This window comes from Pristiophorus japonicus, chromosome 2, assembly GCF_044704955.1.
Source record: "Pristiophorus japonicus isolate sPriJap1 chromosome 2, sPriJap1.hap1, whole genome shotgun sequence".
NCBI lineage: Eukaryota > Metazoa > Chordata > Chondrichthyes > Pristiophoridae > Pristiophorus > Pristiophorus japonicus.
The window spans coordinates 128,435,073-128,462,002 of NC_091978.1; the positions used below are offsets into that span (position 1 = coordinate 128,435,073).

At 45.0% G+C, this 26,930-nt stretch overlaps 1 protein-coding gene across 6 annotated transcripts in view; it reads left to right on the forward strand.

Moving 5' to 3' along the window:
• The window catches only part of ipo11 (importin 11), a 928,775-nt gene that overhangs the window by 577,133 nt on the left and 324,712 nt on the right, over positions 1-26,930 (forward strand). For all 6 annotated transcript variants that reach the window (XM_070869309.1, XM_070869300.1, XM_070869323.1 and 3 more), the window contains 2 exons: positions 3,444-3,523; positions 17,763-17,843. In XM_070869309.1, the coding sequence (XP_070725410.1) occupies positions 3,444-3,523; positions 17,763-17,843 (161 nt within the window). The remainder of the gene's footprint in view (positions 1-3,443; positions 3,524-17,762; positions 17,844-26,930) is intronic.

The window sequence follows — 26,930 nt, forward strand, 5'->3', positions numbered from 1 at the left end:
CAGTCATCAAAATTCACGGCGCGGCCCTCGACAACATAGACTCCTTCCCATACCTCTTATCAACAAAGGCTGACATTGATGCGGAGATTCAACATTGCCTCCAGTGCAGCCTTTGGCTGCCTGAGGAAAAGAGAGTTCGAAGACCAGGCTCGCAAATCTACCACCAAGCTTTTCTACTTTGTGTGTCGTGTCTTAAAACATTTTCTATGTTAATGAGGCTATTAAAATGCAAGATGTTAGCATTGAGGAATGGAACCCTTCTGGTTTTATGCACCCAATGTTGGCAGTACATTGAAGGACCTAATATTCCAGGTTCAATGAAGGACCTAATATTCCAGGTCCCGGACTGCATATTGAAGGGTGGAAGATGCCTCTGCATGGATTTGTTTAATGTGTGGTGGCTGTTACACACCAGCCACCACACGGGCTTAACAGAGCTTGGTCTTGGTCCAGTGGCAAGGATTAACCAAGATGACTGGAGACCAGCTCTGCTGCATGGACTTAGGGCGCACACCTATCACAGTGTGGGCTGGCCCGTGCTACCCCTGGGCCCATGCCTCTTCTGGGCCCCAAACTCACGCCTCTCCTGGGCCCCAATCACGTTGCTCTGCAATCTCTCGCTACACCTTCGCCCCGACCTCGCCGCTCCTGCTGTACCTGCCCACGCTCCAATCAGCGATCTGGACCTTGATGACGTCCAATCCAGCCGTCCTCTTCACTGCCGTCACCCTCCTGCACCAGCTCGCACTGCTCCCTGGAATGGTATGCTCCTTTTAAGGCCTCGACCTACCACAGATGTTCTCTCTCAGGTCGGGGCTGCGAGGCTCCCTGACTTTGCAAGCTCCGCACAGCCCGTGCAAAAAAACATGTAGGGCTGCCCATCACTGCTGACCTATCACATGGGAGATGCCAAGAGATTGTGGCTAGCCCCTGACCTTTGCTAACAGGGGTCATTTATAATACACAGGTCAGAGAGAGCCTGCAAAATTCATGCATCAAGTTTCATAGCGTTTCACCTAGACTGTAATATTAATGAGCTTCACGGGACTCTCTCACAACATGCAGCCCCAATTGGATTGCAACTCTGGGCGCATTCCTGGAGATGTCATTATATGACCTGCCGCCCCGCTCCTACACACTTGCCCCTACCCCACCCACCATTCTTAACCAAGGCACAATAACATGTTGTCTCCTGCAGCAGGCGGGATGATACTGAAAAGATACTTGATGTGAATAACTCCTGATTCAGTGACCAAAACTGTGAAGGTGCAGGCTCATTCATCTTCAATTATGGAACAGGGGTGCTTACTTTATAGTCTGTGTTTTCTTACATGCTGAGAAAGTAGGTTTGTGACTCAGAATTCTAGATAGGGCAAGATTGCCCTTCGTCAGCAACCTACAATTTCAGAAGCATGTTGTTTGGAGTATACGTGTGGAAAAAGTTTCATTCTTTTTCACATGTACAGACTGTTATAATGCAGTAATACCACCACTCTTGCTTTGATACAGTTTTGTATGCGCATCAACATGAAAGTGACAGCATATTTCCAGATTCTGAAAACGCCCTGAATCTGGAACAAAGTAAAGCTACACAGTGTGGGACATCCAGTAGGCTATCTCACGATGCTCGGGATTGTCTGTCGGATCCTTTTGAAAATTCTCGTTATGTACCACCGCACTCTCCAATCCTTATCCCAAAATTTACCTCGAAATTCTCCTTTCTTTACCCACTCAACCTCTATACAGTGTGATTCCTCAGCCTTATGATTTTAGTCTCCATCACAACTCCTTTGTCCCCTCATCATTGAATTCACTGCTCACCTGTACTTCATAAACCTCTCCCTCCAATTACGTTTGCATATCCATGTTCATGACCACTCTTCTGCAGGATGCTCCACAGGAGGATATCTTTGCTTACCCAGCACCCTAAAGGAGGTGGAGAGGCTTAAGGAATGGAATTCCAGAACATGAGGCCTAGGTGGTTGAAGGTGCAGCTGCCAATGTTGAGTTTAGGGACACATAAGATCAGAGAAGCAGAGTATTGGTGGGGTGAGGAAGAATTGGAGGGCTAGAGGAGGTTAAAGAGATAGGGAAGGGGGAGGCCATGCAATGATTTAAAAGCAAGGATGAGAATTTTAAATTGGAGGCATTAGCATAGAAAGTCTGTGGGCAAGTGTAAATGTAATGAACAGCTGGGGCCATTTGTTCACAGCTAGCCACAAAATCCAGGCAATGAATCCACTTACTAGTGTGAGTCTGCTGCTTAAGGGGAAATTTTATTCATACTGGTTAAGTACGGCAGTTCCAACCGATTCTGTGATGTCCTGTTGCATGTTATATTTTTGAGTGTTAGCTCTAGTTGTTATGCTCCTGCTGATGCAGTACTAGTGCAATGTGTGAGCCGCTCTGACCTATGTGAGAACACCGCCGCAGGGCGGGGCTATAAATGGAGCTGGAGCACCGGGCCCTGGAACATCGTGGGCTGCCTCGACCTGTGTGAGAACACCACCGCAGGGCGGGGCTATAAATGGAGCTGGAGCACCGGGCCCTGGAACATCGTGGGCTGCCTCGACCTGTGTGAGAACACCGCCGCAGGGCGGGGCTATAAATGGAGCTGGAGCACCGGGCCCTGGAACATCGTGGGCTGCCTCGACCTGTGTGAGAACACCGCCGCAGGGCGGGGCTATAAATGGAGCTGGAGCACCGGGCCCTGGAAAGTTCGCGGCGGAGGTGCGGCTAATGAGGGTACGGGGCCCAGAAGAGCCGAAGGCCCACACTGCGATATGTGTGCGTACTAGGTCCATGCAGCAGAGCAGGTCTCCAGTCGTCCTGGTTAATCCTTGCCACTGGATAAAGGCCTAGCTCTGTCAAGTCCGTGTGGTGGCTGATGTGCAACGGTCAGCACACATTAAAAAAAATTCACGCACAGGCATCTTCCACCCCCTGAACTGGAGTTCAGGACTGGAACATCGGGTCCTTCATTGAAACATCTGTGAACTCTCGTGGAAGCAAGTCATCCTCATTCGTGGGACCGCCTATGATGACTGCAATGTGGACCACCAATTTTGGATGAATTTCATTGCGGGTAAATTTGAGAATGTGGATTCAATATGGACATAGGAGCATAACAGAGTCATCAGCAAAGAAATCTGAATAATTAAAGGACTGTTACTGATGTGCTAGGTTCTTGTGTTTTCCTTTCGATAACTGGGTTTCATTCATTTTTTGCCCTGCCTGACTGGATATCATTTTCCTGTAAATGCAATAACTCCCATAACGGTGGGACAACTGCAGAATTTAGAATTATTTATTCAATGCCTTTACCTGGGATTACTGGCTGGTCAATCACCAGTGTATATTCATTGTTAGATAAACTGATATATTTAATTATTTATTCACTGCTTTGCCTCTAATTTGTACTCCTGTGTTTTCTTTAATTTCAGAGCTTAGTTCTGAAAATGTAAGGACTTGTTTCCAGATTATAAATGCTTACATTTTCTTGACCTCTTCAGAATTTTTACAGGTAACTATATAAAATCTTCTGTTTTTTTGAATAATCACTTTTTCCATTATCAATGCCACTTCAAGAACCAAATAGTTGCATGGAGTTATAAGCAGTTTTGAAGTTTTTATTTGTTGTACTTCTACTAATGTTATTTCACTTCCTTCATATGTCAAGCTTATTTGCTCCTTTGAACCAGTTTCCTAATATCATCATCTACACTCAAAATAAATTATTGTACTAAACAACAAAATTCACAGAAATGGATGTTTTTGTAATTAATTTTAAAGTTTACATTTTTCTTTATTCCACCTCCACACTCGGAGTATAGCCTAGTTTGATCAGTAATGTGTGCTGAGCATGCTAAAAATGGTCTCATACCATTACAAATGGGTGGTGCTACATGAAGTTTCCTATTCTTAGGATTAATGAAGCTCCATGATCTACCCAATTGCTCCGCTTTTTTCCCATGACTCAAGGTTCTTTACTACAAAAGCAAAATACTGCGAATGTTGGAAATCTGAAATAAAAACAGAAAATGCTGGAAGTACTCAGCAGGTCAGGCAGCATCTGTGGAGAGAGAAAGAGTTAACTTTTCAGGACAATTACCTTTTGTTAGAACTTTACTGTTCATTTCAAACCTCTTGTCACCAAAGTTTGGTGACCTTTCTACAGGAGTATCATACCTTTTGTAATTTACCTGATCTGTCCTGGTTATGATGTTTGTTTTTCAGATTTTAGTCTAAAGCATCAGCAGTGCACTATGAAACTCAAGAAAATGTTACTAGGCTGTCAGTTATAAGACATGCACACAAAACAAACTATGTTTTTTAGCTACTAAAACAGACAAACACAAATAGAACATTAGCATCGAAGGGACTAAGGCACTATATAGAATTTGAGTAAATTGGAATTTTGCACACAGCATGGGTGTGCCTCCCTGCTGGGCTGTGGTCATAGGAAACCCCTCTGGCATTGTCCCATGTAGTACATCACGTATATTGTCGGTGCCTTCGTGGATAAATGTGCTAGGACCAACGTCTGGCATAGGCTTTAAATAGTGTGCAAAATGCGCAGTAATCTATTCGCCATTTTTGGCGCTTACAATTGTTGCATAAAATACTTGTCCTCTAAACACAATATTGCTACTTGCTACATTTTTCTATAGTTTATGACAAGTGGGTGTGTGTGGTCAGACAGTGCTATCAAGAATTATATACCTTTGTCAAAATATAATCCTGCTACGATATTGCTGTCTGGATTACATTACAGCATTTAGTCATGGTAGATAGATAGTGGCCCTGAAATTCTGGCCTCCCGGGTCCGTAAGGCATCGCAAAAGCCGGTTTCCAGCTTGACAGATCCTCCGCATATCGGGAGCGAAGACATTCGCATGGGCAAGATTGCGGTATTTACCCATATCTTGCCCAGCAGATGTCCTGAAAACTCTTGCGCCTGATAAAAGCAGGCGCATAGCCTACTTTTACAGGCGTAAGAGTTTTAAAACACACTGAAAACATTAAAAGTAAAATTTAAAAAAACACTTTTTATAATTTAAAAAAACTTTTAAAAAAAATCAGAATTTTTTTTAATAATACATAATTTAAATTAATGTTAAATATGTAGTGTATTTTTTCTATTTATGTTTTGTGTGTTTGGTGGGGCTCTCATTCATAATAAAGAGAACTCCAACTTAGAGTTCCCATTATTATGAATGAGAACATACTTTTTTACCTTGATTTGGTTGCTCAGAGCCATGTGACTGCAGTTCCAGCCCTACGCACGTCCTGATGTGCACGCGCTCTGATGCGCAGTCAGTGGAGGCCTCAGGACCGGGATCTCCCGTGGGCGCAGCAACTTCAGGTAAGTGCGCTTTTTTCTAGAATCCAGTCAAACACCCGCGGGAAGGAGAAACCGGGATTCTGGGCCAACATGGTAACATGCTCTGTTGCCTCTGAGCTCACTTTTTAAGAAGTTGGGGGCATCTGAAGTAGTTTGGTTCACTGAACAACCATCAGTTCCAATATTTCTACTTGAAACATTGACAGTTTGGAGTTTGTTTGATATCCTTTTCCTGGATGCATTAGTGTCAATGCAATTGAATATCAGGCGCTGGGTGTCATGGGCAGCCAATCCGATACCACCCGTTTTGCGCCACCACCTGGGACAAATTTCTAGCCCAAGATTTCTTCCATTTCCCTTGATCTCACAAGTAATTCAAAAGATGGAATTAGTCAGAGTAAAGTTCATACTGATATCCCCTTATTGAACCTGAAAACTGTAGTTCAGGGTAATGAGCAGTAACAGCATTCCACAGTAGAGATCTCGCATAGTTAGGGGAATCAAATATTGCATCTGGACTTGGACATGTTTTATTGGTCTGATTATTAAAAGATAATGCTTAAATCAAGGTCTTGTACCCCTGATGGCAGATACTTCACCTACTTGCCACAGGGGATCAACTAAGGGTATTTATAACACAAAATGGAAAAAACATTGTTTAGTGGATTCCGGCTACGATCGTTAGATCTATGTCCTGCATTTTGCACAATATGTCCAACATCTATTTCATGTTTTTTTTTAAATAGTTTTATTTGGGTTCACATTGTGGCTGTTTCAGCTTTTCATTACCTATGTATATTTGGATCATCAGTAGATCATAGGTGTTGGGAAATTATACCGAGTTACACTTTACTGGTTCCTAATTGGGACCTTAATTTGGCTCTTCACAAATTAACATGCCCACTGTTGAAACTCCTTTGATCCTTTGTGCAAGCTGGACCTATTAGAATTATTTTCCCATAGTAGAGAGTTCCTCCTCCTCCTTTATGTTATCCTCCATGTCGGTAGTTATTAAAAAAAAACTTACGAAGCTCTTTGGAGCAAGATCTGGATACGCATGAGCCATGGGTGCCGGGAGAAGGCATGGAAAGTAATTCCAGTCACCTTGACCTGCAGCAGAATAAACAAAGGGCTGTCAAAATCCTGCACAGAATCTATCTCACCCATGTAGATACATTAATGCCACCGAACTTTGGCAGATGAGTGTTTGCAGACAAATAAGCATTCTATTGCACACTTTTTGTACTCAAACCTAAATTTTCCAGACCAAGATTTGGGAAGCTATTGAGACCATGACAATCCATACAATTGACCTGGGCCTCACTGAATATCTACTTGGTCTACAGTCCCTCATATCAAATATGCAGACAAAGCAGCTGAGTGGCACTTGACAATGCGATTGATTGAATGACGCATGGGCCATAATATTAAAAATGTGTAGTATAGACTCCCTTTCTGTAGGCTCACGTGCTATACAGTTTTCCCCTCTATTTCCCAGCTGAACAGACCTTGAGCAATTGGATGATCAAGAAAACCTGACTTCGAATGGCCTTCCCGGCATCTTGAAAGTCTTTGCACAATCTGCATCGTTATCTCGCCCAGTTTTCGTGAGCTACCTGACCCACCTTCCTCACTGTTGGCAACACTCTGTACCAAGGAAAAGATCCTGACCACACCTGATGCTTAGAGAATGAAGTTGATTAAAATGTGCAAGACTTCCTCATTGTAACTGCAAGTGCAATTTAATTTTACCTCTAATATGCCATCATCATGTTAAGCTTATTGAGTGCAATAAAAACCAATAAAACTTCAATCAAGAAACTTACAGGTAATCATAGAATACAATTGAACAACCTGTGCTGCTGGAATCATGAAAATGTCAACTTTGGAAAATAACTGAGGATAGATATTTTGTTCATCATTTTGAGGTTTTTATTAGGCCCCCTTCTAAAAAAAAATGTTGCTCAAACATCTTTGCATTCTCCAAAACTTAAAAGAAAATCAGTTTTCATAATAATGGATAGATATTGCTCAAAGGTTAGGTATTAAATTATTATTTAATGAGGAGCAATTACAAAATGCTGCAGTACTGAGAGGGATCTAGGAGTCCTTGTACATGAAACACAAAAAGTTAGCATGCAGGTACAGCAAGTAATTAGGAAGGCAAATGGAAAGTTGGCCTTTATTTCAAGAGGGATGGAGTATAAAAGTAGGGAAATCCTCACCCGGTGAGACCACACCTGGAGTACTGTGTACAGTTTGGTCTCCTTATTTAAGGAGGGATATATTTGCATTGGAGGTAGTTCAGAGAAGGTTCACGAGGTTGATTCCTGAGATGAAGGGGTTATCATATGAAGAAAGCATAAGGAGGTTGGGCCTATACTCATTGGAGTTTAGAAGACTGAGGTGATCTTATTGAAACTTATAAGATTCTGAGGGGGCTTGTCAGGCTAGATGCAGAGAGGATGTTTCCTCTCTTGGGAGAATCTAGAACTAGGGGGGCATAGTTTCAGAACAATGGATCGCCCATTTAAAATGAAAATGAGAAGGAATTTCTTCTCTGAGGGTCATGATTCTTTGGAATCCTCTACCCCAGAGACCTGTGGGGGCTGGGTCATTGAATATATTTAAGTTGGAGATACAGATTTCTGAACGATAAGGGAGTCCAGGGTTATGGGGAGCGGGCAGTGAAGTGGAGTTGAGGCCAAGATCAGATCAGCCATGATCTTATTGAATGGGGGAACAGGCTTGAGGAGCTCGATGGTTTACTCCTGCTCCTATTTCTTACGATCTTATTGTAGACTAGTAGATTCCAGAATTTTTCAATCAATGATCAGGAATTTCCACTGTGCCTACAAACTAAATGTATTACATCAAGAAGACTTAATAATGCTCAGGTATCCTGACCGGTGTACAAACCATCTGTTGAAAGGGATGAGGAATGATTGGAGCATTGTTCCATGTTTTCTTGACTTATCCAGCTTATCAACAAAATTAACAGTACGTTGGAGAAGATTCCGGATAATTCCCAAATTTGAATGCTTCCAATACTGTATATTTTATACTAGTCTGTGCTCAGATGCTCTCATCTGGACTGTTGAATAGAAAACTTCTGGGAACAAAGAAATGACAGACCAATTGAACAAGTACTTTGGTTCGGTATTCACTAAGGAGGACACAAACAACCTTCCGGATATAAAAGGGGTCAGAGGGTCTAGTGAGGAGGAACTGAGGGAAATCTTTATTAGTCAGGAAATTGTGTTGGGGAAATTGATGGGATTGAAGGCCGATAAATCCCAAGGGCCTGATGGACTGCATCCCAGAGTACTTAAGGAGGAGGCCTTGGAAATAGCGGATGCATTGACAGTCATTTTCCAACATTCCATAGACTCTGGATCAGTTCCTATCGAGTGGAGGGTAGCCAATGTAACCCCACTTTTTAAAAAAGGAGGGAGAGCGAAAACAGGGAATTATAGACCGGTCAGCCTGACATCAGTAGTGGGTAAAATGATGGAATCAATTATTAAGGATGTCATAGCAGCGCATTTGGAAAGAGGTGACATGATAGGTCCAAGTCAGCATGGATTTGTGAAAGGGAAATCATGCTTGACAAATCTTCTGGAATTTTTTGAGGATGTTTCCAGTAGAGTGGACAAGGGAGAACCAGTTGATGTGGTATATTTGGACTTTCAGAAGGCTTTCGACAAGGTCCCACACAAGAGATTAATGTGCAAAGTTAAAGCACATGGGATTGGGGGTAGTGTGCTGACATGGATTGAGAACTGGTTGTCAGACAGGAAGCAAAGAGTAGGAGTAAATGGGTACTTTTCAGAATGGCAGGTAGTGACTAGTGAGGTACCGCAAGGTTCTGTGCTGGGGCCCCAGCTGTTTACACTGTACATTAATGATTTAGACGAGGGGATTAAATGTAGTATCTCCAAATTTGCGGATGACACTAAGTTGGGTGGCATTGTGAGCTGCGAGGAGGATGCTATGAGGCTGCAGAGTGACTTGGATAGGTTAGGTGAGTGGGCAAATGCATGGCAGATGAAGTATAATGTGGATAAATGTGAGGTTATCCACTTTGGTGGTAAAAACAGAGAGACAGACTATTATCTGAATGGTGACAGATTAGGAAAAGGGGAGGTGAAACGAGACCTGGGTGTCATGGTACATCAGTCATTGAAGGTTGGCATGCAGGTACAGCAGGCAGTTAAGAAAGCAATTGGCATGTTGGCCTTCATAGCGAGGGGATTTGAGTACAGGGGCAGGGAGGTGTTGCTACAGTTGTACAGGGCATTGGTGAGGCCACACCTGGAGTATTGTGTACAGTTTTGGTCTCCTAACTTGAGGAAGGACATTCTTGCTATTGAGGGAGTGCAGCGAAGGTTCACCAGACTGATTCCCGGGATGGTGGGACTGACCTATCAAGAAAGACTGGATCAACTGGGCTTGTATTCACTGGAGTTCAGAAGAATGAGAGGGGACCTCATAGAAACGTTTAAAATTCTGACGGGTTTAGACAGGGTAGATGCAGGAAGAATGTTCCCAATGTTGGGGAAGTCCAGAACCAGGGGTCACAGTCTAAGGATAAGGGGTAAGCCATTTAGGACCGAGATGAGGAGAAACTTCTTCACCCAGAGAGTGGTGAACCTGTGGAATTCTCTACCACAGAAAGTTGTTAAGGACAATTCACTAAATATATTCAAAAGGGAGTTAGATGAAGTCCTTACTACTCTGGGGATCAAGGGGTATGGCGAGAAAGCAGGAAGGGGGTACTGAAGTTGCATGTTCAGCCATGAACTCATTGAATGGTGGTGCAGGCTCGAAGGGCCGAATGGCCTACTCCTGCACCTATTTTCTATGTTTCTAAGAGTGGGCCATTTAGCCCCTCGAGCCTTTTCCGCCATTTAATGAGATCATGGTTGAACTGCAACTTAACTCCAAGTACCCATCTTTGGTCCATATCCCATAATACCTTTGATTAACAAAAATCTATCAATCTTCGATTGAAAATTAACAATTGATCTAGCATCAATTGCTGTTTGCGGAAGAGAGTTCCAAACTACTGCCACCCTTTCTTTACTGATTTCACTCCTGAAAGATCTGGCTCTAATTTTTTGACTATGCCCCATTGTTCTAGACTTCCCAACCAGCGGAAATAGTTTCTCCCTCTCGAATCATAGAAAATTACGATACAGAAGGAGGCCATTCGGCCCATCGTGTCCGTGTCGGTCGAAAAAGAGCTACCCAATATAATACCATCTTCAAGCACTAGGTCCGTAGCCCTGTAGGTCACAGCTCTTTAAGTGCGCATCCAAGTACTATTGGCGTGGATCCACGACCTCATCTCTCTTATCTGGAAGGAGGAGATCATGCCAGGAGATCTCAGAGATGCTGTAATCGTGGCCATCTTCAAAAAAGGTGACAAGTCCGACTGCGGTAACTACAGAAATCGGAATCTTGCTGCTGTCTGCCGACCACCGGGAAAGTCATTGCAAGAATCCTTCTGAATCGCCACCTTCTTGAGCCTGAAGAACTCTTCCCAGAGTCGCAATGCGGATTCCGCCCACTAAGGGGCACAATGGACATGATCTTCGCGTGGCAAATACAAGAGAAATGCAGGGAACAGCACCAACCCCTGTACATGGTCTACTTCGATCTCACACAAGCCTTCAACACTGTCAACCGTGATGGATTATTGAGTGTCCTCCTCAGATTCAGTTGCCCTCAAAAGTTTGTCACCATCCTCTGCCTGCTCCACGATGACATGTAAGCCGTGATCCTGACCAACAAATCCACCACAGACATATTCCACGTTTGGACCGGGGTCAAGCAAGGCTGCGTGATCGCACCAACGCTCTTCTTGATCCTCCTTACTGCATTGCTCCATCTCGCCCTCGGCAATCTCCCCGCTGGAGTGGAGCTAAATTACAGGACAAACAGGAATCTGTTCAGCCTCCACCGCCACCAGGCCAGATCCAAGGTCGTCCCATCCTCTGTCATTGAACTACAGTATGCAGGCGACGCCTGCGTCTGCGCACACTCGGAGGCCGAACTCCAAGCCTTCGCCAACACCTTTACCGAGGCGTACGAGAGCATGGGCCTTACACTAAATATCCGTAAGACAAAGGTCCTCTACCAATCTGCCCCCACCACACAGCACTGCCCTCCCACCCCCAGTTATCAAAATCCATGACGAGGCTTTAGACAATGTGAACCATTTTCCATACCTCGGGAGCCTACTGTTAGCAAGGGCAGACATCGACGACAAGGTCCAATACCGCCTTCAGTGTGCCAGTGCAGCCTTTTGGTTGCCTAAGGAAGAGAATGTTTGAAGACCAGGACCTCAAACCTGGCATCAAGCTCATGGTCTACAGAGCAGCAGTGATACCCGCCCTCCTATATGGCTCAGAGACATTGTCTATGGACAACAGGCACCCCAAAACACTGGAGAAGTACCACCAACGCTGTCTCCGCAGGATCCTGCAAATCCATTGGCAGGATAGACGCACCAATGTCGGTGTCCTCGCTCAGGCCAATATCCCCAGCATCAAAGCACTGACCACGCTCGATCAGCTCCGCTGGACGGGCCATATTGCCCGCATGCTTGACAGGAGACTCCAAAACAAGTGCTCTACTCGGAGCTCTGACAAGCCAAGTGAGCCCCAGGTGGGCAGAGGAAACGCTTCAAGGACACCGTCAAAACCTCCTTGAAAAAATGTAACATTCCCAGCAACACCTGGGAATCTCTGGCCAAAGACTGTCCAAAGTGGAGGAAAAGCATCCGGGAAGGCGCTGAACACCTCGAGTCTCTTCGCTGAGAGCAAGCTGAAGCCTAGCGGCGACAGCAGAAGGAGCGCACGGCAACCCAGGCCCCCACCCACCAATTCCTTCAACCACCGTTTGCCCTAGCTGTGACAGAGACTGTCGGTCCTGCATTGGACTCTTCAGTCACCTGAGAACTTATTTCCAGTGTGGAAGCAAGTCATCCTCGACTCCAAGGGACCACCTATGATGATGTTGATGACTTTTTAAATGTGGTGAGGGTTTCTGCCTCTACCACCCTTTCAGGCAATGAGTTCCAGATCCCCACCACCCTCTGGGTGAAAATATTTTTCATCACCTTCCCTCTAATCCTTCTACCAACTACTTTAAATCTATGGCCCCTGTTTTTTGACCCCACTGTTAAGGGAAATAGGTCCATCCTATCCACTCTATCTAGGCCCCTCATAATTTTATACGCCTCAATTAAATCTCCCCTTAGCCCCCTTTGTTCCGAAGAAAACAAACCCAAACTATCCAATCTTTCCTCGTAACTAAAACTTTTCTTGCCCTGGCAACATCCTTGTAAAACTCCTGTGCATCCTCTCTAGTGCACTCACATCGTTCCTGTAATGTGGTGACCAGATCTGCACATAGTATTCAAGCTGTGGCCTAACTAGTATTGTATACAGTTCTCGCACAACTTCCATGCTCTTGTATTCTATGCCTCGGCTAATAAAGGAAAGCATTCTGTATGCCTTTTTAACTACGTTATCGACCTCTCCTGCTGCCTTTAAGGATCTGTGGACATATACTCCAAGGTCTCTCTGTTCCTCCACACCTCTCGGTGTCCTCCCATTTATTGTGTATTCCCTTGCCTTGTTGCCCCTCCCCAAAGGCATTACCTCACACTGTTCCGGATCGAATTCCATTTTCCACTTTTCTGCCCAACTGACCAATTCATCGACATCTTCCTGCAGTCTAAAACTTTCCCCCTCACTGTCAACCACATGGCCAATTTTTGTATTGTCTGCAAATTATTTTTATCATGCCCCCTACATTTAAGTCTAAATCATTAATATATACTACAAAAAGCAAGGGACTGAATACTGAGCCCTTTGGAACCCCACTGGAAACAACCTTCCAGTCGCAAAAACACCCATCAACCATTACCCTTTACTTCCTGCCACTGAGCCAATTTTGGATCCAATTTGCCATTCTCCCTTGGATCCTATGGGCTTTTACTTTTTTGATCAGTCTGCCATGTTAGACCTTGTCAAAATCTTTTCTAAAATCCATGAAGGCTACATCAAACGCACTGCCTTGATCGACCCTCCTTGTTACCTCCTCAAAAATTCAATCAAGTTAGTCAGACGTGACTTTCCCTTTACAAATCCATGCTGACTGTCCTTGATTAATCTGTGTCTTTCGAAATGAAGGGTTATACTGATTCCAATAATTTGCCCACCACCGAGGTTAAACAAACTGGCCTGTAATTACTCAGTCTATCCCTTCCTCCCTTTTTAAACAATGGTAGAACGTTAGCAGTTCTCCAATCCTCTGGCACCACTCCTGTAACCAGGGAGGATTGGAAAGTGATGGTCAGAGCCTCTGCAATTTCCTCCCTTGCTTCTTTTAATAGCCTAGGATATATTTCATCCAGTCCTGGTGATTTATCTATTTTCAAAGATGCTAAACCCCTTAATATTTCCCCTCATTATGTTTATCCCATCCAATATTTCACACTCACCCTCCTGAACTTCAACGTCAGCTTTGTCCCCCTCTTTTGTGAAGACAGCCGCAAAGTATTCATTAAGTACCTTACCCACGTCCTCTGCCTCCACACACACACACATCACCATTTTGGCCCCTAATAGGCCCTAGTTTTTCCTTCGTTATCCTCTTGCTCTTTATGTAATTATAAAACATCTTTCGGTTTTCTTTGATTTTACTTGACAGTATTTTTTCATGCCCTCTCTTTGCTTTCCTAATTTCCTTCTTAATTTCATCCATATACTTTCTATATTTTTCTAGGCATTCTGCATATTGAGCTCTCGATAGCTGATATAAACTTCCTTTTTTTGCCTTATCTTACCCTGTATGTACCTTGTCATCCAGGGGGCTCTAAATTTGGTAGTCCTACCCTTTTTCTTTTTGGGAACATATTTACCCTGAACTCCATGTATCTCCTTCTTGAATGGGTCATTTGCAAATTTAAGGTGGAGATAGACAGATTTTTGAGCAATAAGGGAATAAAGGATTATGGGGAGCAGGCAGGGAAGTGGAGCTGTGTCCATGATCAGATCAGCCATGATATTAAATGGCGGAGCAGGCTCGAGGAGCCAAATGGCCTACTCCTGCTCCTATTTCTTATGAATGCCTCCCACTGCTTTGACACTGATTTACCTTCAAGTAACTGTTTCCAGTCCACTTTTGCTAAATCACTTCTCAATCCAGAAAAATTGTCCTTCTCCCTCTATCTACCTTATGTGTTCCTCTTAATACCTTTTAAACTTCAATCAGATCATCTCTTAACCCTAATTTGTGTAATCTCTCTTTGTAATTTAACCCTTGGAGCCCGGGTATCATTCTGGTAAATCTACGCAACACTCCCTCCAAGGCCAATATGCCCTTCCTAAGGCGTGGTGCCTAGAATTTCTCATGGTATTCCAGGTGTGGTCAAACCAGTGATTTGTTTGGCTGCAGCATAACTTCTACCCCTTTGTATCATAGAATCATAGAAATTTACAGCATGGAAGGAGGCCATTTCAGCCCATCGTGTCCATGCCAGCCAACAAAGAGCTGTCCAGCCTAATCCCACTTTCCAGCTCTTGGTCCGTAGTCCTGTAGGTACTGCACTTGAAGTGCAGATCCAAGTACTTTATAACTGTGGTGAGGATTTCTGTCTCTACCACCCTTTCAGGCAGTGAGTTCCAGAGCCCCACCATCCTCTGGGTGAAGAAATTTCCCCTCAAATCCCCTCTAAACCTCCTACCAATTACTTGTATTCTAGTCCTCTAGATCTAAAGGCCGGCATTCCATGATCTTTTTTGATTATTTTTGTATCTGTTCATGATCTTTTAATTATCTATATCAGTGGACCTGCAAGTCTCTTTGGACCTCCACCATTTTTAGCCTTTCACCATTTATAAACTATTCTATCCTTTTTAGGTCCAAAGTGGATGACCTCACATTTGCCTACATTGAAATCCATTTGCCACAGTTTAGCCCATTCACTTAATTTATCGATATCCCTTTGTAATTTTATGCTTTCATCTACACAGCCTACAATGTCACCTACCTTTGTGTCATCAGCAAAGTTGGATATATGACTTTCTATTCCATCGTCTAAGTCGTTAATAAATTCTGTGAATAGTTGATGCCCCAACACAGATCCCTGCGGAACACCACTTGTCACATCCTACCAATTAGAGTACCTGCCCATTATCCTTTTGGAAGTCCATATAAATAACATTCATAGACACTTCCCAGTCCACTACTTTAGTCACCTCCTCAAGAAATTCAATCCGGTTTGTCAGGCATGACCTACCTTTCACAAATCCATGCTGGCTCTCTCTGACTAACTGAACATTTTTAAGGTGTTCAGTCACCCTATCCTTAATTATAGACTCGAGTCATTTCCTGACAACAGATGTTAGGCTAACTGGTCTATAATTCCCTGGTTTCCCCCTCTCGCCATTCTTAAATAACAGTGACATGCACAATTTTCCAATTTAAAGGCACGGTTCCTGATTTGAGAGAATTTTGGAAGATTATAATTAGAGGAGGAGAGCTGACTGAAAGGTACTATAGACATAAATGTTAGATTTTTTTTGAAGTAATCAACTACTTTCATGAGCATTTTTTTCAAAATATATCAGTGGAATATTTTGAATAAAAAGTGCTATCCCTCGACATTATTTCCCCTTTAAGCACCAAAATAAGAACCTAGCAACATTAACATTTGTTGAAACTTTAAAGTTAGCTTGTACTGAGAGAGGGAAAGGATGCTTTCATTCTAACAGTTAGGGCAGAATTAAAACTCCTCAGCTGTAAAACTAAGCTGCATTTATTTGCGCCACAAATGGGTTGGACCAGATGTCTGATTGGTCCCCTTAGAGAACAAGGCACACCCAACAGTTTGTCTGGAATGTGTAATTTGATCCAGTCATTGTCACAGCCAGACTCCCCTAGTCAAGCTGCACCAGTGTAGCCATGACAGTGGTATCTACCTGTTAATGTGGGGGGTCACCTAGAAAAGCAAGATAACTCTTTCAGGGCCAGGTGCGGCCTGCCCTGTAGACCTTCTCCTGATCATCAGTTGAGTGATATAACATGAAATGCTCAGCGAGTCGGGCAGCATCCGTGGAGAGAGAATAACGGTTAACATTTCAAGTCGATGACCTTTCAGTGGAACGTGAAACGTTAACTCTGTTTCTCTTTCTGTAAATGCTGCCTGATTTGCTGAGTGTATCAGATTTCCAGCATCTGCAGTATTTTGTTTTTGAATCAGCAGAGTGATAGCAGGATTCAGCAACAGTGCTATCAGGCAACACTTGCACACCACAGAGCTGTTCACCAATGCTAAATTTGAGTTGACTTGTGGGTCCCTTCAAAAATGTGACCCCTGAACAGGCGATGCACGATTAGGTGGGGCGCTGTCACCATTTCTCTAAGGCTGAATTTGACAAATCCACAGCATTGACTAGTTTACATAAGTTGAGCTGCAAGCTTAGTTTAGTGAGGCGCATTTCATTCAACTCGAAGAGGTGAAGGTGACTTCTTTGCAATTGCCATCACTAGCAGAACCATAAATTTTTAACATGGGCTGAGAATGACATCCTTGAATGGCCCGGCTCATGTGCAGGATGACATCACGGGTCAACTAAAAGCCGTAAGTACCGCTAACCACTCCTTCAAACTAAACACTCTGGATGAGAACTGCGGTGACTAATGGCACAGATTGTTAACAGGATTATTGGGTACAAAGTTTGATAGTGACTATTCCAATGATGTCACTTGCCGCACACGTGCCGGGCTTTCCGAGAAATCAATTCACTGCCATTCATGCTGAAGAGCGTGATCTGGATCTTGGGGGAGTAGAGGGAGAACATGGTACAGATGGAAAGGCAGTGGGATTGGAAGAATGTGATCCATGTCTAACAGGGGTGGGGGGAGTCGTGATCTGTCGACCCACCTGGATCATGTTCTCATTCTCCCTCCCCTCCCCCGACACCACAAATTCCTGACCTTTTCTTCTCCCCCCCCCCCAGGGTTCCTAGCCTTGTCTGTTCTACCTCCGCCCCCCCCCCCCGCCCCTCCACACCGATCTCCTGTCCTCTGTCTGTCTCCACCCCCCACCCCACCCGATCCCCTGTCCTTTTTTTTTTCTCCCCCAAATGCATAATTAATACTGAGCCAACAAAATTTGTGCACTGTATGTATTGATACTGAATTCGTTTTGAGAACTTTCCTGCAATTTTGGTACCATTTCAGTTTACTGAATTGTCTTTGAGGATCAGCTATATTATTTTTATTGACATACCAATATTTATATTGACTTTTGTATATTATAGTTATGCTGTGTGGCAAATGGAATATGCAGTTAACTAATTTTACAGTTTGGTGTGAACATTAAAATCATTTCTTTCAGAATTTTGCAGCTGTGCTGTGCCAATCCTTCTGTGAGCTGATGCAAGATATCACCACTGAAGGACAAGTCCAAGTACTTAAGGTACTAGTTTTATTTTGTCGCTTGATAGTGTTAAGGAAGCTTTCAACCATGCTTATTTTTCAGAAAGGATTGTTGATTCACATGTTCCATGCAGAAATATAAATTCTGGTAATGTATGTGTATATGATATATGAATATGATTTTACCTCAGCTGGGTTAAATGTAGCCCTCGTCGTCCCAGTTTCAAACCTGGTGGCCATCACATACTCACTTCCAGTCTTAATTCCCCATAGGTCAGGTCAACCATGATCTTTTTAAATGGGGGAACAGGCTCGAAGGGCCAAATGGCCGACTGATACTCCTATTTCTTACGTTCTTATGCCTGTTTTTCTAGGCCAGAAATACTCCAAAAATATTTGTGCCAAATTTCCCACTGTATTTTTCAAAATTGGCGCCGTCTAGGCTCTCCAGTCGCCTCGGGGATGGAGTCTGCTTTACGCGCCAAAAAAATAATGCCGCACCTTCTGCGCATGCGCAGGGAAAAAAAGGAAGTTTTTGACATTATTCCTATGGGCATGCATGGGCAGTACATCTCCCGGTCTGCAATGGGCCATTTTTAAAGAAGCAGTTGTGTGCTGTGTGAGAACATTGGAAAAATCGGAGCTCCAATATAAGACGCAACGTGGTGCAAGGACCAAGAATTTCTTACAGGATGAAGTGGAGGCACTAGTTACTGTGATTGAGCATGACATGGGTCGGCGGCCATGCCAGTTTCGAGGAAGTGGGTGAGTGAGTGAGTGGCAGGCTTTGACCATTGTGATTCAATCTGAGGTGGGGAGGAGAAGCTGGGCGCAGGACCCGCGGGATCGCTACCGCCGACGGCAGGGCTGCTGGGGTTACCCGAGCCTGGGCGGGTGGCTGGCGGTTCATGGTAATGTTGAGGTTAACTGGTGTCCGGCACTTGCCTGGGGTCAGAGGTCAAGCCTCCTCCTGCCCCTTCCCGGGCATGGCAGCACCACCGGTGTCACTGCACCAGCCCCACTGGTATCCCCAGCCACTCACCCAGTCTTGGAACAACAATCCTCTTGCACCCCCTAGGGCTAACAGTACCCCAGTTCTCTGGCATAGACTGAATCCCCAGTTGTCTCCTCCGGTACTACCAGAATCCCCTACCCCTGTGAAGGGCAAGTGTATGATGGTCACAAGGTGATCAACAGCTGCAATGGGCTGCCAGGTTGAGGCTAAGATACTGGATTCATTTGAGACAGTTGGATGCTGTAATGAGAGGGTAGGGATGATATTCTGGAAGGAGATCAAATGGAATGAAGGGTCTGTTTTGCCACAACCTATTTCAGTTAAAAGTAAATACTATCCCAGCTTAACATGTGCTTAAATAGTTTTACAATTTGCAAATACCATTTATACTATTTCCCCATCAAAACTATCTTTATACTCAGAACTGTGTAGGTTGGAACCATTTGTATCACAATCAAGAGGATGCTGATGAACGTAATTTTTCAAACTGAGGAATAGCGATTTGGTCCAAACAAGTTTGTTCATAATTCTTCATCACCCCCAACTATCGCCTTCTCATGACATCCCTCAATCCCGTTGCTACATTTTTGGAGTGAACATAAGAACATAAGAAATAGGAGCAGGAGTAGGCCATTTGGCCCCTCGAGCCTGCTTCACCATTTAAAAAGATCATGGTTGACCTGATCATGGACTCGGCTCCCCTTCCCTCCCCGATCCCCATAACCCTTTATTACCTTATCGCTCAAAAATGTTTCTATCTCCGTCTTAAATATATTCAGTGACCCAGCCTGCACAGCTCTCTAGAGCAGAGAACTCCATAGATTTACAATCCTCAGAGAAGAAATTCCTCCTCATCTCAGTTTTAAATGGGCGGCTCCTTATTCTGAGACTACCATTTAATACAATCATGGCTGGTCCGATCAAGGACTCAGGTCCACTTCCCTGCCCACTCTCCATAACCGCTTATTCCCTTATCGTTTAAGAAACTGTCTATTTCTCTCTCAAATTTATTCAATGTCCAACCGTCCACAGCTCTCTGAGGCAGTGAATTCCACAGATCCACAATCCTCTGAGAGAAGAAATTTCTCCTCATTTCAGTTTTAAATGGGCAGCTCCTTATTCTAAGATTATGCCCTCTAGTTCTAGTCTCTCCTATCAGTGGAAACATCCTCTCTGCATCCACTCTGTCAAGCTCCCTCATCATCTTATACGTTTCCATAAGATAACCTCTCATTCTTCTGAATTCCACTGAGTAGAGGCCCAATCTACTCAACCTTTCCTCATAAGTCAATCCCCTCATCTCCGGAATCAACCATGTGAACCTTCTCTGAACTGCCTCCAAAGCAAGGATATCCTTTCGTAAATATAGAAACCAAAACTGCACGCAGTATTCCAGGTGTGTCGTCACCAATACCTTATATAGCTGTAGCAAGACTTCCCTGCTTTTATACTCCATCCCCTTCCATTGGCCTTCCTGATCACTTGCTGTACCTGCATACTAACCTTTTGTGTTTCATGCACAGGTACCCCCAGGTCCCGCTGTACTGAAGCACTTTGCAATCTTTCTCCATTTAAATAATAACTTGCTCATTGATTTTTTTTCTCTGCCAAAGTGCATGACCTCACACTTTCCAACCTTATACTCCATCTGCCAAATTTTTGCCCACTCACTTAGCCTGTCTATGTCCTTTTGCAGATTTTTTGTATCATCCTCACACATTGCTTTTCCTCCCGTCTTTGTATCTTCAGCAAACTTGGCTACGTTATACTCGGTCCTTTCTTCTAAGTCGTTAATATAGATTGTAAATAGTTGGGGCTCCAGCACTGATCCCTGCGTCGCCCCACTGGTTACTGATTGCCAACCCGAGAATGAACCATTTATCTCTACTCTCTGTTTTCTGTTCGTCAGCCAATCCTCCATCCATGCTAATACATTACCCCCAACCCCGTGACCTTTTATCTTGTGCAGTAACCTTTTATGTGGCACCTTGTCAGATGCCTTCCGGAAGTCCAAATGCACTGCATCCACTGGTTCCCCCTTTATCCACCCTACTTGTTACATCCTCAAAGAACTCCAACAAATTTGTCAAACATGATTTCCCTTTCATAAAAACATGCTGACTCTGCTTGATTGAATTATGCTTTTCCAAATGTCCTGGTACTGCTTCCTTAATAATGGATTCCAGCATTTTCTGATACAAAATATTTGTTCAAAGTCTCTGCTATTTCCCTGTTCTCCATTATTAATTCCTGATTGAGGTGTATAAAATGATGGGGGGCCTGGATAGAGTGGATAGGAAGGACCTGTTTCCCTTGGCAGACGGGTCAATAACCAGGGGGCATAGATTTAAAGTAATTGGGGGGGAGGGTTAAAAGAGATATGAGGGGAAATTTCTTCACCCACCGGGTGGTGTGGGTATGGAACTCAGTGCCTGAAAGCGTGGTAGAGGCAGAAACCCTCATCACATTTAAAAGATACTGAGATGTGCACTTGAAGTGCCATAATCTACAGGGCAACAGAACAAGAGCTGGAAAGTGGGATTAGGCTGGATAGCTCTTAGTCGGCTGGCGCGGACACGATTGGCCGATATGGCCTCCTTCCGTACTGTAAATTTCCACGATTCTATGAACCCCCAGGTCTCTCTGTTCCTGTACCTACTTTAAAATTATACCATTTAGTTCATATTGCCTCTCCTCATTCTTCCTACCAAAATGTATCATTTTGCACTTGGAGCATAAGAACATAAGGAACTGGAGCAGAAGTAGGTCATATGGCTGCTTGAGCCTGCTCTGCCATTCAGTAAGATCATGGCTGAACTTCTACATCAACTGTACTTTACAACACTATCCCTCAATCCTTTGATTTCCTTAGTGCCCGAAAAGCAACCTTGAATATACTAATCGACTGAGCATCCACTGCCCTCTGGGGTAGAGAATTCCAGAGATTCACTACCTTCTGAGTGAAGAAATTTCTCCTCAGTTCAGTCCTAAATGGCCGAGCCCACATCCTGAGACAATGACTCCTAATTCTAGACTTTCCAGCCAGGAGAAACAGCCTCTCAGCATGTAACCTGCCAAGCCCTCTAAGAATTTTATACGTTTCAATGAGATCACCTCTCATTGGACTCAAATTTCCCCAACCCCTTTTTTTGGCGCCCTCACCTGAGGTGCGCCACTTTTGTCCACCTCCAAGCGCGCCGCAAATCTTCCTCCCGATTCTGGCCGCTCCCCAGCCTCTCCTCGGTAGTGGCGTAGCATGGCCCAGTAGATTGGGGGTGGAGCCAGATCCCGGCGCTTGAAAACAGTGCCGGGATCTGTGCACATGCGCGCTGAGTACGCGCTGCAGGCTGTGTGGGAGGTGCCAGAAGCACACCGTCCCTAACCCTGGCCGTATGGGCTCCCTCATTGGCGCCCGCTGCGTTCCCTAAGGTTGGACTTCTATTTTTTATTATTTACTGATTGATTGCTTATTACTTTGGTCTTGGTGCTTTAGGTGCAGGGTTCCTTCTATTTTTTATTAATTAATTGCTTATTACTTTTTGTGCTTTGTTTAGTGCTTGGTGCTTTAAATGTATTTATGCTGCTTTAATGTTGTTGTGAAGGTGTTTAGTGCTTTGCAAGGTCCCCTTCCCCCTGCCACCCCCCCATCTCTGGCTACCTGCGCTGATTTCTTCAGTCACCGCAAGGTTTTTCTGAACGTACAAGAGTGCCCACTTACGCTGGCCTAAGTTAGTTTGGAGTAACTTTTAGCTGGCTAAACTTGCTTAAATGGGCAAAATAGGTGCAAGTGGCTGGCAACGTCCCCTTTTGAATAAAAACAAAACTAAAATAAAATCTAACTAACTCACTTACACTGGCGCAAATTAAATGGCCAGAATTGCAACTAAAAGATACTCCAGAAAAATCAAATTGCTCCAAAAAAACGGAGCAACTCCTGGGGAAATTTGGGCCCATACTTATTAATTCCAGAGAATATAGCCCCATTCTACTCAATCTCTCCTCACAGTAAAGCTCTCTCATCCCAAGATTCAATCGAGTGAACCTTTGTTGCACTCCCTCTCAGACAAATATATCCTTCCTTAGGTCATCATCATCATCATAGGCATTGAGGAAGACTTGCTTCCACTCCTGAAGTGAGTTCTTTGGTGGCTGAACAGTCCAGTACGAGAGCCACAGACTCTGTCACACGTGGGACAGATAGTCGTTGAGGGAAGAGGTGGGTGGGACTGGTTTTGCCGCATGTTCTTTCCGCTGCCTGCACTTGATTTCTGCATGCTCTCAGCGTTGAGACTCTCGGATGCACTTCCTCTACTTAGAGCGGTCATGGGCTAGGGACTCCCAAGTGTCAGTGGGGATGTCGCACTTTATCAGGGAGGCTTTGAGGGTGTCCTTGTAGCGTTTCCGCTGCCCACCTTTGGCTCGTTTGCCGTGAAGGAGCTCCGAGTAGAGCACTTGCTTTGGGAGTCTCGTGTCTGGCATGCGAACTATGTGGCCTGCCCAGCGGAGCTGATCGAGTGTGGTCAGTGCTTCAATGCTGGGGATGTTAACCTGGACAAAGATGCTGATGGTGCGCCTGTCCTCCCAGGGGATTTGTAGGAATCTTGAGACATCGTTGGTGATATTTCTCCAGCAACTTGAGGTGTCTGCTGTACATGGTCCATGTCTCTGAGCCATACAGCAGGGCAGGTATTACTACGGCCCTGTAGACCATGAGTTTGGTGGCAGTTTTGCGGGCCTGGTCTTCAAACACTTTTCCTCAGGCGGCCGAGACCAAAATTGTACACTGTACTCCAGGTGTGGGCTCACCAAAGCCCTATATAATCCTTTTATACTGAAAACCCCTTGCAATAAACGCTAACATGCTATTTGTCTTCCTAATTTCTTGCAGTACCTGCATGTTAACTTTCTGTGATTTGTGTTCAAGGACCCACAAATCCCTCTGAATCCCAACATTTAAAAAATTTAAAAATGTCTTTCACGTTTTAAAAAAGATTTGGCTTTTCCATTCTTCCTATTAAAGTAGATAATTTCACACTTCCCACATTATACTCCATCTGCCACCTTCTTGCCCAAGCACTTAACCAGTCTATGGGCCCAAGTTTCGGGCCACGCCTAAAACGGCGCAGCCCGGACTTGGACGCCCGTTTTTCGCGCCACAAAGTGCGCCTAAAAAAAACTCACCTATTCTGCGGCTCCCTGCAGGTCCTCTGGAGCTGGGCGCAACCCTATCCCTAACCTCCCCCCCCCCCCCCCCCGGATCTCTGCGACCCCCCACTCCCCGGGACCCAAGACCCGACGCCACCTACCTGTAAATCCAGCCCAAAGTCTTGGTCCCGGCCGTTCAGCCTCCTTCTCTCCCTCCCTCCCCTCTCTCCTCCCCTCCCCTTTCCTCTCCTCACCTCCCTCCCCCCCTTCTCCCTCTTTCCTTCCCTTCTCTCTCTTTCCCCCTCCTTCTCCTCCTCCCCCCCACTCCTTCTCCTCCCCCCCACTCCTTCTCCTCCCCCCCATTCCTTCTCCTCCCCCCCACTCCTTCTCCTCCCCCCCACTCCTTCTCCTCCCCCCCACTCCTTCTCCTCCCCCCCACTCCTTCTCCTCCCCCCCACTCCTTCTCCTCCCCCCCACTCCTTCTCCTCCCCCCCACTCCTTCTCCTCCCCCCCACTCCTTCTCCTCCCCCCACTCCTTCTCCTCCCCCCCACTCCTTCTCCTCCCCCCCCATTCCTTCTCCTCCCCCCCCACTCCTTCTCCTCCCCCCCACTCCTTCTCCTCCCCCCCCACTCCTTCTCCTCCCCCCCCACTCCTTCTCCTCCCCCCCCCACTCCTTCTCCTCCCCCCCCCACTCCTTCTCCTCCCCCCCACTCCTTCTCCTCCCCCCCACTCCTTCTCCTCCCCCCCACTCCTTCTCCTCCCCCCCACTCCTTCTCCTCCCCCCCACTCCTTCTCCTCCCCCCCACTCCTTCTCCTCCCCCCTCCTCCTCCCCCCCCCCCTCCTTCTCCTCCCCTCTCCCCCTCTCCTCCCCCTCCCCTCACTGTCAGAAACACAGACACTGACAGAGAGTGAGAAACACACACACAGAGAGATAGAGACACACTGGGGGGGACCGTCCCAGCACACTGTTGGAGGACTCCCGGTGCTGCAGTCGGTAAGAAGAAAATGTTTTATTTATTGATTTTTTAATTTTTTATTATTTTTTTTGATTGATTTATTGGTTGATTTATTGATGTATTTATCATTTATTATTGATGATGGCTCTTTATTTGTAAAACTGAAGTGTTTAATGTTTGTAAACTTCCCTTTAAGCCCCCCCCCCCCCATTCCCGACGCCTGATTTGTAACCTACGGTGGATTTTCTAAGTGTAGAAAAGGTTTTTCTGAGCGTACAAAAATCTACACTTACTCCATTCTAAGTTAGTTTGGAGTATGTTTTCACTGCCTAAACTTTCAAAACGGGCTTAAGTGGCCGGACACGCTCCCTTTTGGAAAAAAAAATCTGTTCCAAACTGAAACTGTTCTAACTGACTAGAACTGGAGCAAACTAAATGCCGAGAATTGCAATTTCTAAGATACTCCATTCTAAACCAGTTGCTCCAAAAAAACAGGAGCAACTCAGGCCGAAACTTGGCCCCTTTATCCCTTTGCAGCCTCTTCATGTCCTCACAGCTTACTTTTGCAATTAGCTTTGTATCATTGCCAAACTTGGATTTATTACATTCGGTCCCCTTATCTAAGTCATTGATGCAGATTTTAAATAACTGAGGCCCAAACACTGGTCTTTGCAACACTCCAGAAGTTATACCCTGCCATCCTGAAAATTACCTGTTTATTCCGCTTCTCTGTTTTCTGTCCGTTAACCAATCCTCAATCCATGCTAATATATTACCCCAATCCCATGAGCCCTAATCTTGTGAAACAACTTCTTATGTGACACCTTGTCAAATGCAATTTGAAAATTCAAGTATACTACATCCAGCGGATATGGTAGCATTGTGGTTATGTAATTGGACTAGTAATCCAGATGCCTTGACTAAAGATCCAGAGACATGAGTTCAAATCCCACCACGGCAACTGTGGAATTTAAATCAGTAAATGAAATAACTGGAATAAAAAGCTAGTGTCAGTTGGCTAGTGGTTCCCTGTTATCTACCCTGCTAGTTGCAACCTCAAAAAACTCTTAATAGATTTCTCAAACATGATTTGTCATCATGTCCTTTTAGGGAAGGATATCTGCTGTCCTTACCTGGTCTGGCCTATATGTGACTTTTAACTGCCCTCTGAAATAGCCTAGTAAGCCACTCAGTTTTACCAAATTGCTACAAGAAGTATACAGCACTATGGGAGTACCTTCACCACATGGACTGCAGTGGTTCAAGGTGGCTTACCACCACCTTCTCAAGGGTAATTAGGATAGGCAATAAATGCTGGCCTTGCACATCCCATAATAAAAAACCATCCTCTGGTCACATATGCTGCCTTCCAATCCACGGGAATCGTTCTAGAATCTAGGGTATTCTGGAAGATCAAACCCAATGCATCCACTATCTCTGTAGCCGCCTCTTTTAAAACCCTCCAATTGTCGGCGATCAGGTTGTGGGGATTTGTTGGCTTTTAGTCGATACTTGTCTGCACTTCTGCTTTAAATTACATCTGTCATGTGACTACTCATTTCACCAGTCTTCCTGCCAGGTTGGAGATTGGAGCGTGGGCAGATACAGTAGGAGCGGCGAGGTCGGGGCGAAGGAGCGACGAGAGACTGTGGAGGGATGTGATCGGGGCTCAGGAGAGGCGTGGGTTCGGGGCCAGGGGCCCAAGGACAGCATGGGCCAGCCTATACTGCAATATGTGTGCGCACTAGGTCCGTGCAGCAGAGCAGGTCTCCAGTCGTCTTGGGTAATCCTTGCCACTGGACCAAGACCTAGCTCTGTCAAGCCCGTGTGGTGGCTGGTGTGCCACAGCCATCACACATTAAAAAAAATCCATGCACAGGCATCTTCCACCCTTCAGGATGTAGTTCAGGACCTGGAATTTTAGCTCCTTCATTGGAACACCTGTGAACTTATCCTTTTTTGGCGTGGAAGCAAGTCATTCTCGTTTCGAGGGATTGCCTATGATGATG